General features: G+C 33.6%; 1 protein-coding gene across 8 annotated transcripts in view; it reads left to right on the top strand.

Annotated features, from left to right (window-relative positions):
• SNX13 (sorting nexin 13) overlaps positions 1-16,615 on the top strand; it is a 214,013-nt gene that overhangs the window by 141,616 nt on the left and 55,782 nt on the right. For 3 of the 8 annotated variants that reach the window (XM_031936047.1, XM_031936048.1, XM_031936049.1), the window contains exons 21-26: positions 3,773-3,934; positions 5,717-5,788; positions 8,194-8,339; positions 8,591-8,659; positions 10,407-10,519; positions 13,066-13,107. In XM_031936047.1, coding sequence (XP_031791907.1) covers positions 3,773-3,934; positions 5,717-5,788; positions 8,194-8,339; positions 8,591-8,659; positions 10,407-10,519; positions 13,066-13,107 — 604 coding nt within the window. Of the gene's footprint in view, positions 1-3,772; positions 3,935-5,716; positions 5,789-8,193; positions 8,340-8,590; positions 8,660-10,406; positions 10,520-13,065; positions 16,585-16,615 lie in introns of those variants that run through there. The other 5 variants (XM_023215917.3, XM_023215920.3, XM_023215918.2 and 2 more) reach the window with 3 other exon arrangements.

The following is a 16,615-nucleotide window of genomic DNA, read 5'->3' on the forward strand; positions in this document are numbered from 1 at the left end:
GCTTTGCGGAGTTGTGGTGGGCTCCGCCCAGTTCGACCTTCCTTGTGGCTTTGTTGACACTGTAAGGAGAAAACCACCTCCTCAAGCCTTAGTAATGGTGGATGCCCCTCCCCCCATCAAGCTCCAGTGTCCCAGGTTGACTTCAGACTGCTGTGCTGGCAGCAAGAATTTCAAGCTAATGGATCTTATAGCTTGCTGGACTCCATGGGGGGTGGGACCTGCTGAGCTAGACCACTTGGCTCCCTGTCTTCAGCCCTCTTTTCAGGGGAGTGAACAGTTCTGTCTCGGTGGTGTTCCAGGTACCACTGGGGTATGAAAAAGACTCCTGCAGTTAGCTTGGTGTCTGCCCAAACTGCTGCCCAGTTTTGTGCTTGAAACCCAGGACCCTGGTGGCTTAGGTACAGGAGGGAATCTGCTGGTCTGTGGGTTGCAAAGACTGGGAAAAGCGTAGTATCTGGACCAAAAATCACTGTTCCTCAAGGCACAGTCCTTCATGGCTTCCCTTGGCTGGGGGAGGGAGTTCCCCGACCCCTTGCACTTCCCGCGTGAGGTGACTCCCCACCTTGCTTCAGCTCGCCCTCTGTGGACTGCACCCACTGTCTAACCAGTCCCAGTGAGATGAACTGGGTACCTCAGTTGGAAATGGAGAAATCACCCACCTTCTGCATTGATCTCGCTGGGAGCTGCAGACTGAAGCTGTTTCTATTTGGCCATCTTGCTAGCCACTCACTTTTTTTTATAAATTAATAATGGAGTCTATCTGTCCTTCTGATTAATTTCTGGCAATCCACCGTAACACACGTTTTTCAAAAATCATATTGGTGATAACCAAGATCATGCTGACCTCGTTAGAACGTCAGAATAATTTTTATGCATTTTAAGAATTTGTGGTTTCCAGCTTTAAATGATAGTTCAATATTTTTTTTATTTCACTGGAAATTAAATAGCTATTAAAGTAGATCATCTGCAAACGTTTTATCAGTGGCCATTCAGAACTTGAGAAATAATATTTGTAACATTAACTTGGTCACACAGTGTATCCTAGCTTTAGAAAACCTGTGAAACAATTTTTAGAAAGACTAACTGACAAGTAGCCTTCTTCCTTTGTACACAGTATCTTTCTATTAAGTTTTGTATCATGGTGAAGGCATTTTAAATTTAAGATCTAAATTTAAGTTAAGATACCATTGTATATGTTGTTGACATTACATATAACTCAGCCGGGGTGGTAATTGACTGAATATACAGCATCTGTGTAAGGACAGCTAAGTATACACTTATGCTGGCAATCCACAATCTCCTGTGCATGATCATCTGAAAGTTTTTTTCTAAGAATCTACTTTAAAACAAATCTTGTTTTTGGAAATGTTTTCATACAATGATGGACTTTGCTTTTATGCCTGTGAAATTCTGCCTCTTTCATGGTTAAGCAACAGAGTCACTTTTAGAGGTTTTTCATTCTTCTTACCCCACTTCCCTCCTACTACAAATGCTTGGACTTTACCTTTAGGGGAAAAAAATGCTTCTGTATTTCTGGGATACTACACAGACAACTGTTTTTAATTATTAGGAAATTCATTTTATAGAGTATATAGATTTAGTTTCTCTTAGAGTATCAATGGTAGTATAGCCTCATGCCTGGGTAAGCATATGAGATAGTATTCATTTAACCAATGCATAGTAGGTAAACTCAAGTTTCTGCTGTGAAGTGTAAGATGTATAAATTTCTAAAATATTTTTGAGGATGTCATACTATTTGTAAACTCAGGTTGGGGATTAAATTGAAATTCATGCCTTTTATACTTCTGAAATGCTATTTCTTCTGTGAACATTTTAACTTGTTAGCAAGGTGGCAGTTTTTTCCCAAGCTGCACATTTTAAATGTTGTGTTGTCATGCTTAATGCTTATCTCGCTTTAGAATTCTACGCTATGTTCTCATGATTTAGCTTATTTATATGTTATTACCATTTAAAAGAAAAGGCCACAGTGTTGCAAGTAATGTCCCAGTTGATTTGAACATACTGTTCTGGTTGACCAAAAACTATGGTATATTGAATTAGAATTACACATTTGCATGCATGCATGTGCGCGTGTGCGCGCGCACACACGAGTCAGCCACACATGAGAATTAACTTCATCTTTTTATCTTTGTATTTCTCTCCACCAGTGGTCGTGTTTTTCAAATCCTTATTCAAGCCAGTTTCTGTCCTTTGATTTTACTCTTGGTTGTACTCTGACAGTGTCCCTTCTAGGGGTGGATGTTCAGGCAAGCATGTCTATGGTACGAGTGGCTGAGCTTAAGCCAGGGAGTAACCAACCAAAATTCTCAGCCCTTGTACAGTTATCTTGAAATTCACTTCTTATTTTACTTTCGAAATTAACTTACTTTATTTTACTATTTTACTCATTTTACCTTTTCTAGTTTTTCTTGATGAAAGCCATGAAAATATAATTAGAGTGAAGGAGTTTTGTCTTCTTGTTATCTATTAATGTTGCTATGATTCCTAAGCAGTGAGATTCAGTTTTGTTACTGTTACTCATTTTTTTCTTTTTGCATGGAACATAATTTGTTTTCCCTGGTAGCTTTTATGATGTTTACCTTTTTTTTTTTTTTTTTTTTTTCTGGAAAATATTTCTGTAGTTTTGTATGACTGGTTTTGTGTCTTTTCTTTGATTTCTTTATTTTTGTTAGAAATTTCTCAGTCTCATCTGTATCTCTAGTCTGGTTTCTTTAGATGTCTCTTTATTAATAGAAATTATTTTACATTTTATGGCCATAATACCATTTTTGCTTTCTGTCACTCTGAAGATTTTTAATTCCTTTTTATATCTCTGGTCATATTTCCTTTTACAGTTTTTGTAATTCCACCTTGCTAAGATAAAATTTACATGTCTGGTTTGCAACGTCTCTTTTCCTTCTTTGTAGTGAACTTTAAATTTCCTCTGTAGATTTTAATTGCACATATAATGTATTCTAAAATTTTTTTTTTAATCTTAAATATTTATTAGTCATTTCAGTTTTCTGTTTATTTTACCTGTTTTCTGTTCAGCGTCTACTCAGAATACCTAATTGTTGCTTTGACCTGTGCCAGAAGTATATAGTGGCTAATTCTCGTTGCATCAGTTTCTGTTTTGGAGAACATTTTTTTTCTTTTACAATTTTGAATGGAAAACTTTTTTTATTCAAAATCTCTTTAATAAAGAGGCAGCCAAAGCTTATATTGATATTCTAAGAATAACCTCATCTGTCAAATTTTCAAATCATATATGTGTATGTGAAAATACTTTTGTTTTTTGTGACAAGGGTCTCACTTTTGCCCAGGCTGGAGTGTGTGGAGTGCAGTGACATGATCACGGCTCACTGCAGCCTTGAACTCCTGAGATCAAACCATACTCTTGCCTCACTTTCCCCAGTAGTTTCGGACCACAGGCATGTACCAACATGTCTGGCTTTTTTTTTTTTTTTTTTGTAGAGATGGAGTCTCACTGTGTTGCCCAGGCTGGTCTCAAACTCCTGGATTCAAGTGATCCTTCCACTACAGCCTGCCAAAGTGCTGCGATTATAGGCATGAGCCACTGTGCCCAGCCGAAAATACGTTTTTAAGACACACTGAAGACAACATTTCTGTACTTTTAAAATGTAATGACATAATATAGACCAGAGAATTATTGCATCTTTCCAGTGTTGCACTCTATATTTTCCAAGGCTTGTCATTTGGATAACAACTCTGGTACAATAAAATCATGGTATAACCTCTTTTTTCCCTTTAGATGGACACTTTTGTAAATCCGCTTCGCAATTCTATGAGGAATGTTTCAAATGCAGTTAAATCCCTTCCTGATAGTTTGGCAGAGGGAATGACTAAAATGTCAGACAACATGGGCAAAATGTCAGAAAGATTAGGTCAAGACATAAAGCAATCATTTTTTAAGGTAAGAAGACAGTTTTCAGTAATGTCTAAAGCAAACTGTTTTTAAGTCAACTAAGAAGTATTGAATTCTGGTTGGATTTACCTTATTCCCTTAACCTTATTTCTTTTCCAAATGTTGCTAGACACATAGTCTCATAAAGAATAAAAAACTAAAGAGAAAAATTCTTATCAGAAATGAGTATTATAAAATCCACTTACTTGTTAGTCTCTGCTGTGGTAGGGTTTTAAAATTCATTTAAAACCAAAGCTTAAAATTAGTAAAGTTAACATTCTTTATCTTGTGTTATTTCATTGTGTCATTTTTATCATAAAGTACTGTTAAATTTAGTAGCAAACAAATAAATTCTGTTGTGCAAATGAGTTATACTAGTATTCACTCAGGAAGCATAAAGTCTTATTTCTCCTGATTTACATGATAGAATGATTACCAGATCAAAGAGAAGAAAAGTTCATCATTACCATCAGTCTCTGGGCTCATACATTACTGGGTATAGACCTCTGCGTGTCATAGAAGAATTTCCCAGGAAGATTTTTTTTTTAATTACATTAACACGTAAAGATACTAGACCGTAGTTTGTTGAATTCCTAATTAACATTTTAAAAATCATTTTGACATAGTTACTTGAAGTTGTAATCAAGGCTATAAAACGTATAGCTATTAGAATTTTGTAGTGGATAGATTATGCTTGAATGTAAGGGAAATGTATGAAAACATAGGTATTCTTTAAGGGCCACTCCTAAAATTGTGTAAATCATGCTTTTCTGTTAATTCTCATACTTTCTCTGATGCCTCATTTTTATTTCTATTTGCGAGGAAGTATATTAACACTGAAATCAGTATTGTTCAATCCCACTTCTGCTGTTCATTACTCATATGAATTTGTACAAAAGTCACTGAACTTTTCTAGGCCTCTTTGTCGTCACCAATAACTTGAGATGGTCTTGACAGTCCTTCCTGTGCTGACAAAATGATTTTCAGCCAATACTGATCTTTCTGTCCTTTCCATCTAACATTTTGTTAATTTCTTAAACATATTAACATACTATATCAAAAGCTCTTCATGGCAAAAAGAAAGTCGATTGGAGCTCTGTTCCCTGGCAGTACTACTAACAATCGTTATTGTATGTTATTGTATGACAATTGTGCATCACTTAACAACAGGGATATGTTCTGATAAATGTGTCATTGGGCGATTTCATCATCTGGGAACATCATAGAATGAACTTACACAAACCTAGATGGTATGTATAAGTTCCACAAACCTACTTCTCATTTAGGCTATTATAGTATTGCCTATTGGCTACTAACCTGTACAGCATGCTACTGTACTGAATACTATAGGCATTTTAACACAATGGTACACATTTGTATATCTAAATATATCTACACAGAAAAAATGCAGTAAAAATATAGTATTCTAGTCTTATGGTATCACTCTGGTATTGTTGAACAAAACGTCGTTATGCGATGCATGACTTTTTGGCTTTCAAGTTATTTAACCTTTCATGGCTTTGAATTCTTCTAAAAAATATGGATGGGAGTTTGACTGACTAATTTTTCTTTCCAACTCAAAAGTCATTTATTTTGTAAAGGAGAAAACCCTTTTAGTAATGAAATAATTATTCTTTGTATTTGGGTCCAAATTTTAGATTGTTAAATTTGGCTTATATATTGTACCAAAAGTCAGATCAAATGCTGATACTCATTTAGGTTTATTATTGTGTTGTGTTCTTCACTGTGTGCTTTAGTGTGTTTACTTTGTGGGTTTGGTTTTGGTTTTAGGTGCCTCCTTTAATTCCTAAGACTGATTCAGACCCTGAACATCGCCGAGTTTCGGCTCAACTTGACGATAATGTGAGTTAATTTTATTCTTGGTAGTATTTAGTTTAAGTCATACTTGGCGTATCTTTTTAACTTTTTAATGAAGTGTAATATGTATATGTATCATTAATGTGCACATATTTTGAGTGTTAAGCTTGAAGAATTCTTACAAAGTGAACATGCCCATGTAACTAGCACTCTAATCAAAAAACAACATTACCACTACTCCAGAATAGCCCCTCATCATCTGTTCCTGTTAGGACCTTCTCCTCCACCAGGGACCATCACTATCCTAACTTCTACTCTGCTTTTATACTTTGTGTATATGAAACTGTAGTGTATGTGTTCCATGAAGTCTGGCTTTTTTGCTCAACATTGTGATGTTCTTCCATGATGTTTTGTGTGATTGTAGTTTCTTCATTCTTGTGGCTTTATAGTATTCTATTTTGTGAGTATAGTACAATCTATTTGTTGTATCATGAATAGTATTTCTGTGAACATTCGTACATGTCTGTACATGTTTCTGTTGGATCTATACTTAGGAATGAAATTGCTGTATCAGGATATATATATATAAGTTCAGTTTTAGTAGATACTGCCAAGTACTTTTTCAAATTATTTGTACTGTTTACATTGCCATCAGCAGTACTTGAGAGTTCCAGTGTTCTACATCCTGCCAATACTCAGTATTTTGTCTTTCTAATTTTAGCCATTCTGGTTGTTGTATTTCATGTGAATTTGCGTTTTTATAACTGTTGAAATGTTGAACACCTTTTCATATGTTTATTGGCCATTTGAATGTTCTGTCTTATGCGTCTGTCAAGACGTTTTGTCATTTTTCTGTTGGCTTAGCTGTCTTAGTTCTTTTGATTCGTACTTTATGTAATCTGTACTTTTGATTAGTGCTTTATGTAATCTGAATGTGAGTTCTTTGTCAGATATATGTAATACATTGTCTTCTATTCTCTAGGGTTCTTTCTTGTGCTATGTATGTAATCTGTGCCTATTACAGGGTCACAGAGATGTCCTAGAATTTTCTTTAAAAACCTTTTTTGTTTTACTGTAACAACATTTAGGTTTGCAATTCATCTGGGATTGATTTTTGTATATGAATTGAGGTATGGGTCCAGTTGATCCAAACACCATTTACTGAAAGGGCCATCTTTTCCCCACTGTACTGTTTCTCCCTTATCACAAATCAGGTTACCGTATATGTTTGGATCTGTTTTATTCTGTTCTATTAGGCAGATTTATTTTAAGGTTGTAATTATCTCCTTTCCATTTCCAATTCAATTTGTTTATAATCAACTGTCTTAAACAAAAATAATATTTTTATTTGCTTTTTCAAGATTATTTTAGGATATTTTATTAAGTTTATTGATGGCATAATATCCATAACATTGTACCTTTTGGTATGTGGTTTTTACAGTTTAGCTATTTATTAGATTTTCATATGGCACCAAACTCGTAGGAATATACTTGATCAGAGAATACGAAGAATTTATTCCGTCTCAGTGATGAAATGGGTTTCCTTCTCCCCACTGGTTTTGATTAAGCTATTTGATTTCAGTTTTTGAAATGGAAGGTGCACTAAGGAAATGTTTACAACATGACAGTGAAAAATGTGTAGCTCATGCTTTCTTGCCAGTATTTAAATTACAGTGTTGATGAGGAAATAATTGGAAACAGTTTCTCAGTGATGAAAGAATTATAAAATTACTAACAATTGTATGTGGTACTAAATCTGTACCTGCTTTTTATTTTATACATATTTTTTCGCATCAGAGCATTCCTATCATCTTCCTTCTTACCTTACTGATTGTATACTCCCACAATAAAACTGTACTGACTTTTATTTGTTAAAAGCTAAAAGAAAATTCTAGTAATTTAGCAAACTATGCCTTTTGTAATGTGAATTTAGTTGTGTGCTGGATTGAACTTCAGCATCTTTTTCCTGAAAGTACATAAATACATACAATTTACTAACTAAGCAAAATACATTATTCTGTATAGTTCGTGTTTTGTTCTATTAAATATATGGAGATGTTGAGAATATCTTATTCTTATGAAAAAGATGCATTAGAAAATAGACAAAGTGTCTAGCATTTGCCTTATCAAACTCATACAGTCTCTGCCAATAGTAAGAACCAACTCATCTTTTCCTAGGACCTTCATGAATCTACTTTGCCTTGAAAATGTTGAACTATAGCCTTAAAATGTATTCATTATTGTGGGGCTATGAAGTTCTGTATTCTGTCAGACTGACTGCTAGAAATATTTTTTTTTACATTAGAATTTAATGTCAAGTTATAAAGGCTAAAATGTAACTTGTTCTCTGACTTGTGAAATACCAGTCATTTAGTAAAAGCAACAAAAGTAACCATTCATAGTAGCTAGCTAACTCAAACTTATTCTTATTTCTTCCCATATTTTGTCAGGTGGATGACAATATTCCACTTAGAGTAATGCTGCTTCTCATGGATGAAGTATTCGACTTAAAAGAAAGAAATCAGTGGTTGCGAAGGAATATCAAAAACCTACTTCAACAGCTTATTAGAGCTACATATGGTGATACTATTAATAGGTACCACTCTTTTCCTCCTCGCTTCTAATCTGATCTTACTTAGCTATTAAACTTTTACTTCTGGAAGTAGATTGCTCAACCTTTGTAAGATAATTTTTTTCTCTGGGTCTTTTAAGAACATCGTTAAAGCAGTCTGTTGCTCTCAGGGATAATTTACATCCAAATTAAGTTGCTTGCTCTATGAAAGTCATGTTTATTTTTTTCACCTTCTAAAAATTTAACCTTACTCATTTACATTTCTTTACTTTCAGAAAAATAGTTGACCATGTTGATTGGATGACTTCACCTGAACAAGTAGCCGACTCAGTGAAACGTTTCAGGTATATCTTAAGACACAGTCACTTCTTTCAGGTAGTACAGAGTTTAGCATTGTTATCACTAATTAACTTTCATTGCTTTTGTTTCCTTCCTGGACATAGAGTTGGTATAGTTATCATTGATAAGCAAAAAGACTTCTAAGAATTATACTAAACGTTTGTCTCATGAACCTATTGATCTTTGTTTCTTTGAAACCAGAATAGGAAAAGTGTGGAAGAAAGATCTTTCAAATGATAGGCTACATTTTTATCACAGTACAATGGCTGTAAGATAATTGAAATATTCACCTAAAAATGTTGCGGTTCTATAATCAAATATCTAGTCTTGGGGATTAGTTTTTCTCAGTTGTATTTGCTAACCTTCATTTTAAATGAAACTTTTTAAGTAAATCTCTTTGGCTGTGTTTTAATTTTTTATTAAATATTGGAACCTATACAAGGAACAAAAATTAAGTAGATACTCTACTTCATATTTCTTTCTACAAAAAATAGTGAGCCCCTCCTCTGGGCCTAGCACTCAGCCCATTGCTGAGATAAGATGCAGTCCCTTGAGGAAAGTACAGATAGTAGAGAAATAAACCTCTTTTCTAAAAATGAAGATAACCAATGTGTAAAAATTCATGGCATCACGTATTTTGAAAGGAAGGAAAGGAAGCAAGAAGGGAACTATCAGTATTGAACACTAACTTAAGTTCTTGGCACTGTGCACAGTATTTTATGTATGCTTTCTGATTTTATGCCATTTTATGAGGTAGTAGATATTTTGTCTCTATTTTGTTAGAAGGAAATTGAGGATTAGAGAAGTCGAATAGGCTCTCAGGCTACAAAGTGGGGAATCTGGTTTCTCTAATCTGAAGCTAAGTTTCTTCCCACTGTACCATACTGTTTCCAAAGTTTGGACAACCTGCCCTGGCATGTTTATTTTATTTCAGGTGGGTAAATGATGTTCCTCTGGAGTGGTGATTCTCAACATTGGCTGTTCATTGAAATCACCTGTAGAGCTTTAAAAATTACTAATCCCTGGATCCCATGTCCAGGGAGTCTGACTTAATCCAGTGAAAGGCCTGTACATTAAGAGCATGTAAAGCTCTCAGGTGCTTCTAATGTGTAAAGTTAAGAACAGCAGCTCTGGGGAGTCTGACCCTCGCACCAAATTCCCAGATGAAAGGTTAGTTTTTGTGCTCATCCCTGCCTTCAGACCAAGAGTTGGGGAACAGGAGTAAAGCCCACTGAAAGTTAAGAAGAATGGGTTGTTTTACGTGTGAAAGTCAATCCATCTGTAAGTTGTGGGCTTGGAATTTAGTCTTATGTAGGCTTAATTATAAGAGGATTGGGATGGCATAACTGAAGGAGATAGGTGTTAAACTCTAAGGCATTGAAATTCAAGATACTGTAGGGTTGCATTTGGATGAGATGTTCCATGAGCAGATGCCCACTTTGAGTTTAAATGGCTGTGATATAGTCATCTACGTATCCCATTTTGCTGTCTTCATTAGTGTTTATGAACTGCATTGGTGCATAATTTATCTCTTATTTTTTCTTGTGTTTGTTTTTTTTGAATCCCCAAAATTGAACCCTATACTTGTTTGATCTTTGTTGACTATCATTAAAGCTGTATATTAATAAAATTTCAGAAACTTTTTCTTTCTGTTCGCATTTGTATTTTCTTTAGAAATTTGAAATAATTTTATCAACTTGTATCATTAGAAAATGAAAATGTTTACAAAATTTATTTAATCTTCTCAAATAGAGATGCATTTTGGCCAAATGGCATTTTAGCAGAGACTGTTCCATGCAGAGATAAAAGTATTCGAATGAGAACAAGAGTAGCAGGAAAAACGAAATTACTTGCAATTATGCCAGGTGAGTGGGCATGTGTAGTTAAAAATCTCTACAATTTGTCATTCTTCTGAATTTTTAGCATTCATCATGCCAGTGTAACTGCCTTTTGATTATAACAACTACCTTTTGATGGCTTAATACATATCAGGCACTGTGCTAGGCATTTCTCATACGTTCTTAATCAGTCCTCATAACCCTACTGTAACGCTAAGGACTGTTAACATCACCACTTTGTATGTGAGGAAATAGAAGCTCAGAGAGGTTAAATAATCTATCCAATGTTTATAGCTACTAAGCAACAGTTGGTATTCTGACTCGGCTTTAAGTGATGTGAAAGCTTATGCTTTTAACCATTCGCTCTGCTGCCTTGAAACATATTGGGAGTTAAGTTAAATAAAATACATGACAGGTGAACGGGCTAATAAAATATAAGGTATGAATTTTTCAGGAAGAATATTTGTTCTACTTAGGGAAACAAATTATTTCAAAAACTCCATCTACATAGAAACAACTGATTGGCTGATTATTAATCTTTATTAATATATAATCCCAAACAAAATATACTTAGCATTTTGTTGGTCTGATTTTAGTTACTTCATTAGGGTACAGCTATCTCACTACCTTAGATTTACTTTTTCTCATTTTTCTTCTTTCAATCAGAGAAGTTATATAATGTGAAAAGCAATTTAATGTGGCTGGGAGATGGTGATGGTTGTTTTGCCACTTGTTAATGAATATCTTTGAAAATACCGACATGTCTTTTCTCTGTATTTTAATTCTGGATGTACAGAATGAACAGACATATTTGTGCATTATTTAATATCACACAATACCTATTTTTTCTCTAATTTTGTTGTAATTCAGAACTCTATTTTCTCCATAAATTTTAATGACCAGCTTTCTCGTCGGTCAATTAAATTAAAAATTTGCCACATGATTTTAATTCTTACCTATATACAGTTTCATTTGCTGGTAAAAAAGCAAATTATAGAAATAACATTTTAGAAAAATAAGAAACAATTGCTTAGGATATTATTTAATATACTATTATAGTAAACCTGATTGTGCTATATAGACTGACTCAGTTATCTAGCTGGAAGAAATCTTTATTCACCAAATATTTATTGAAGGTTATTATGTGCCAGATGCTGTTCTTTGCACTTATGTTTGCCTTCTTGGAGATTACTTTCCAATAGAAATAGAGGGACTCAAAAACACACAAAACAAATAAATGGAATGTAGTATGTTAGATAAGTGATAAGTACTAAAGAGGAAGATACTGCAGGAAAATGGAATAGGTAGTGTCAGATGGGTTGCAGTTTTAGATGGGGTGCCAGGGCAGCCCTCACTGAGAAGATGACAGTGATGTGAAGATCTGAAGGAAGTGAGGGTACATATAAAAGTATATGAATTTGTATATACATAATCCTTGCCTATTTTTTAGTAAATTCTCAAAATTTTTGCTTTAAATTATTTGGTACCCCTAATTAGATAAAGACTTTTTGGAAATTGTATGTTTCTTTCCGAAGCAGCAAAATGATATTTATGTTATCAATATTATGAATAATTCATAATTATGAATAATTAAGAATATGATGAATAATTAATAATCATACATGTTGGTCTCATAATCAAATCTCTGTAGTAACTTGGTGTTATTTATGAATAAATGCCAAATTTGCTCACTCTTAGTCACAACACTATCAGTTTTCTATTTTCTTCACTTTCTTCACTTTGAATTTAAATAAAATTCAACCAAACTTATACTATCCTCATTTCTTGAACATGCTTTGTTATTCTAGTTACTGCTTATTTGTTCATTCATGTCCATTTCACCAAGGCTAATCCTTCATCTCATTGCACCCATCAAAATCCTGCCCAAGTAGAAAGTCTCCTTTACCTGTCACTTTCTTAAAGGGAACTTTTCTTTGTTACCACATCTGGAAGTCTCCCCACTACAAATATTCTTATACTTTTAGCATTTTTATGGCATGGTTACTATGCCAGGGGTTTTTGTAGATCAGGGATTAGGTTTTTTTTTTTCCTGTGTTCCAGTGAAACTTTATTCACCATCATGGATTAGTTTGTTTCCTTATAGCATTTGTTACTGTTCATTAGGCGTACTAAGAATATTTGTATAATATTACAAAGTTTACAGATCACTTTTCACATTATCTCATTAAAGACTTATAAATCCTTATAGTTATAAGGATGCTTGTTATTATAAATTCTCCTTTTCAGATGAGGAAAGAGTCAGGGTGGTGGGTAAGTATCACATGGGTATTAAGGGACACGTTTGTAATTGTAGTTTGGGATCTTTGAGACTTTTTTTTATCTTTTACACCTGTGCTATTCTCTCCCAGTAGCTTTTGCATAAGTGGATAAATAGATGCATGCATGCGAAGACGCATATTAAGCTTCAGCTGTAGTACATAACTGAAATGCATTAACTGGTTACCTACTGTTTATCAGTTACTCTGCTGTATACCTTAATTTAAGAGCATTTAAGAGTTTAGGTCTTGTGTTTCCTTTGAGTAATTGTGTGTATTTTCCCCCACTTCATTTAGATGAACTGAAGCACATTATTGGGGCTGAGACAACACGGAAAGGTATTCTTCGTGTTTTTGAAATGTTTCAGCATAACCAATTAAATAGGAGAATGGTTTATGTCTTCTTGGAAGGCTTTTTAGAAACCTTATTTCCACAGTATAAATTCCGTGAACTTTTCAACAAACTGCATTCACGGTCAAAGCAGATGCAGAAATATAAACAGAAACTTCAAACTACGCAAGCGCCTTCTTTACAGAAAAGGTGACACTCCACTCTATGAAGCTGGTGTTCATTTTGTCCAGGACTAATGGTATGGACAGATCTTCTGGGGCTTAACTCAAATACTGTTGTGTCTGCACCAGTCTTTTACTGTCTCAAAATAGATTATTAATACATCCATAAGTCTGTGGTTCTTCTCATTCTCATCTATAATCCACCATTAACAAGAGAGATTTCTGTGTCTTAAATGATTTGGTGCATATTTTGCAACATTGAGAGAAAACTGCCCCCATCTCAAGCAAGAATGGCGTTGGTTTCTTCCATTTCGAACTAATCAGCATTCTCCAGCAATGACAAAATGCCAGAGTGTATATATGGAAGCTAAGGAAAGCACAAAACAATGGTTCAGAGATAAATTGGCTAATTTGTTTAACGGTTGGAGACTGTGCAATGTACGATTTGGAGGAATTTGTTTGGCATAATGATTTTGTAGGTCTGTGTCAGCATTTTGATATATTGTGAATTAGCCAGGTGAATGATCCTTGAAACATCTCTTTCAGGTCTGGGGAAAGAGACAGAATGCCCTTAAAGTGTGAAATAACCTTATACCTGAATTACAGTTTTGTGATATAAAATAAAGCTGAGTATAAAATAAAACCAATCAAACACAGAATTTGATTGGATTTGTTATTCATTGGTATACATCAATTTTTATTCTTCTGTGTGCTTTAAGGGCTGTGTTATGCTCTTATGGTACTCAGTTTTGTGTTTCCTTTTGGCATTCTTTGTGCAAAAAAGAAGCATGTGGTGGCTCTCATTTAAATTTCAAAATTATTAGTTTCATCTTTAACAGATTACTGATTATACAGAAGATATAATTTATTGGAAGAACTGCCAAATACATTTTGTCCTTCTAAAAATATGGAAATTTAAATAGTAGTCTGGAAAGTTACCATATGATAATTTTTAATTATGTGATCTAGACATGCCTTAGGTAACTGCAGAAATAGCAAATTAAATGATTAATGAGCTTATTAGTCATAGTAAACATACAAATTCCTAATTCTATGACAGTGTACATATATGAAAATAAATGAAAAAAGAACTATAATATTTTTTAAAATATGCTTTTATTTATATTTCACATAATGTAAAATTCTACAAAATAAAGCTAGTAGGCAAAACCCCTCAGTGTATAGCTTTAAACCCATAAATTAATTTTATACCAATAAAATAAAATACTTTCTCTAGTTTTGGAGCTTCTGTATTTCCTATAGTTTTCTCACTGTCCATTTTATCCATCTTAGAAGTCTTCATATCCCTTCTATGCAGGATTTCTGCGTAGTTTTAAATATTTTCATTGTCTAAGGGTTTGGGTGTGTCAGCTTTTTTTGTTTTAAAAATAATTAACACTAAAACCTTAAATAGTGAAGCTACTTATCAGACCACTGAGCCAAGATCCTGGTATTAAAAGAAAGTCTGGGTGCTTAAGATAAAGGGACAGAGTATTGGTATCCCAGTTATTTGGGAGCTTTAAGATTGGAACAAGATATCACTGTCTTGTTTTCACTTAGATCCTACTTTCAAAGTGAGGCCTATTAACAGAATAAAGCCTTCCTTTAAAGCTTTATAATAATCATATTTATTAATAATGCTGTTGTGTATACTTATAGTATGCATATATTCAGCATATGTTGCATGTCTTCAGAATTACATAAAATGAAATCCCTTTCATTGCAACTTGCAAGTAAGAAAAGATCCTTAGTGGCTCTGGTGGAAGAAATAGTATTTCTTCTTCTCAGGGTGTCTCCCTGCCTTGGCATCTCCCTGAGCCCTAGGCTTTAAAAGTGAAGATGTGTGAAACATGTCTGTGGGAAGCATCAGCATGGCCATAAGTGCAATGATTTTCATATATGCCCCTGCCCATTTCAAGTATATTTTTGACATGAATAAATCTAAGAGTATACGGAATGATTCATGTAAGAGCCTAGCGTGTACATGTGAAAAAGCATTTCTATATGATGTGAGGAGCACTGGCCATCAACCAGGGAAAGAAAGGTCATGTAATACTGTAAATTTTCAAAATAGAGCCCTGCAAGATAACTGCAATCATACCAAAAACTATTTGAGTAAATGGATTTTTAAAGTAATTTTTGTTTAAAAGAGTTTATATTTCAGAAGCAGAAAATGTCAAATGATAGTCTTTGTAAATGGTGGTGCATCTTCTCTATGCACATCTGTCTTTTACATCAGAAAGAGCTGTAGTCGTGCTAAAATTAGAGATAACTTTTTGAATGACTTGGTCAAGCTGTGTGTAAAATATTTAACCATAAGTCAAGTGCAGTGTACTATGTTTAATAAAGTTACTACATTTAATGCATTTATTGCATATGTGAATATATACATGAAGAGGCTTTATGTCTTCTCTTATTTGATTTTGAATGTTTTTTAAGTCAGTGGTGCCTTTAGGCAAGAACTTTCAAAATTAATCATTCTTTGTGTTTTCTGATTTTTCAGGTAACAAGTAAACTAGAAACCATCATAGTTTATTCACCTTAAAAAATTGATTGTATTATTTAAATACATCACTTAGATGGGCATTTCCTATAATTAGGATATTCCAAGTAGTTGCTGAAATCAATTGTGCCATTGACCAATGGATGCACTTGGTTAGCCTTAATTTTTTTTAAAAGAAAACATTAAAAACTTTCTTGAATATTTCAGTTTGTTCATTTTAAGTTTGTGCTGCTGGTATTTGGGAAAAAAAATCAAACGGTTAAGTGCTACCAGAAAGTGTACCAATTTTTATAAAAATTAAGAATAATATAAATTTCACAATCTAAAATTTTAATTTTGTGCAATATTTTCATTTAATGCATGTGTATTTGAGTAATTGTAAGATAAATGAATTTTTAATTTTTTGAGATGTAGCTTAAACTGTCTTGTTAATCCAACAACTTACATTCCGTTGTTGCTGCATCCTTTTATTTAAGGACTTGTTTTAAAAGTCTTTTTGTCACTCCTTGGAAAATTCTTTTATTAGTAGTAAATTTTGCTTATAGGAGCATGGCTCCTGTATTACAAGGGAAAAAATATAAAGAGCACATTTTAGGATTATACTTGTTAAAAGATAATGTGTGCATATCATTGTACAGTAAGTGTCAACTGTGTGCCTAACTGTTCTATCAATACTTTCCTTCTTTAACAAAGAAACAACAATCAGAATGTCAGTTATTTTTATTCAACTAAAAGGATTAAAAAATTTATTTGGTTTGCGTTCTGTCCATTAGAAAATACTAATAAAGTATTAACAAACATTTTTGTTGAGTTCATTTAGTAGTAATGTAT

This window comes from Piliocolobus tephrosceles, chromosome 8 (genome assembly GCF_002776525.5).
Source record: "Piliocolobus tephrosceles isolate RC106 chromosome 8, ASM277652v3, whole genome shotgun sequence".
NCBI lineage: Eukaryota > Metazoa > Chordata > Mammalia > Primates > Cercopithecidae > Piliocolobus > Piliocolobus tephrosceles.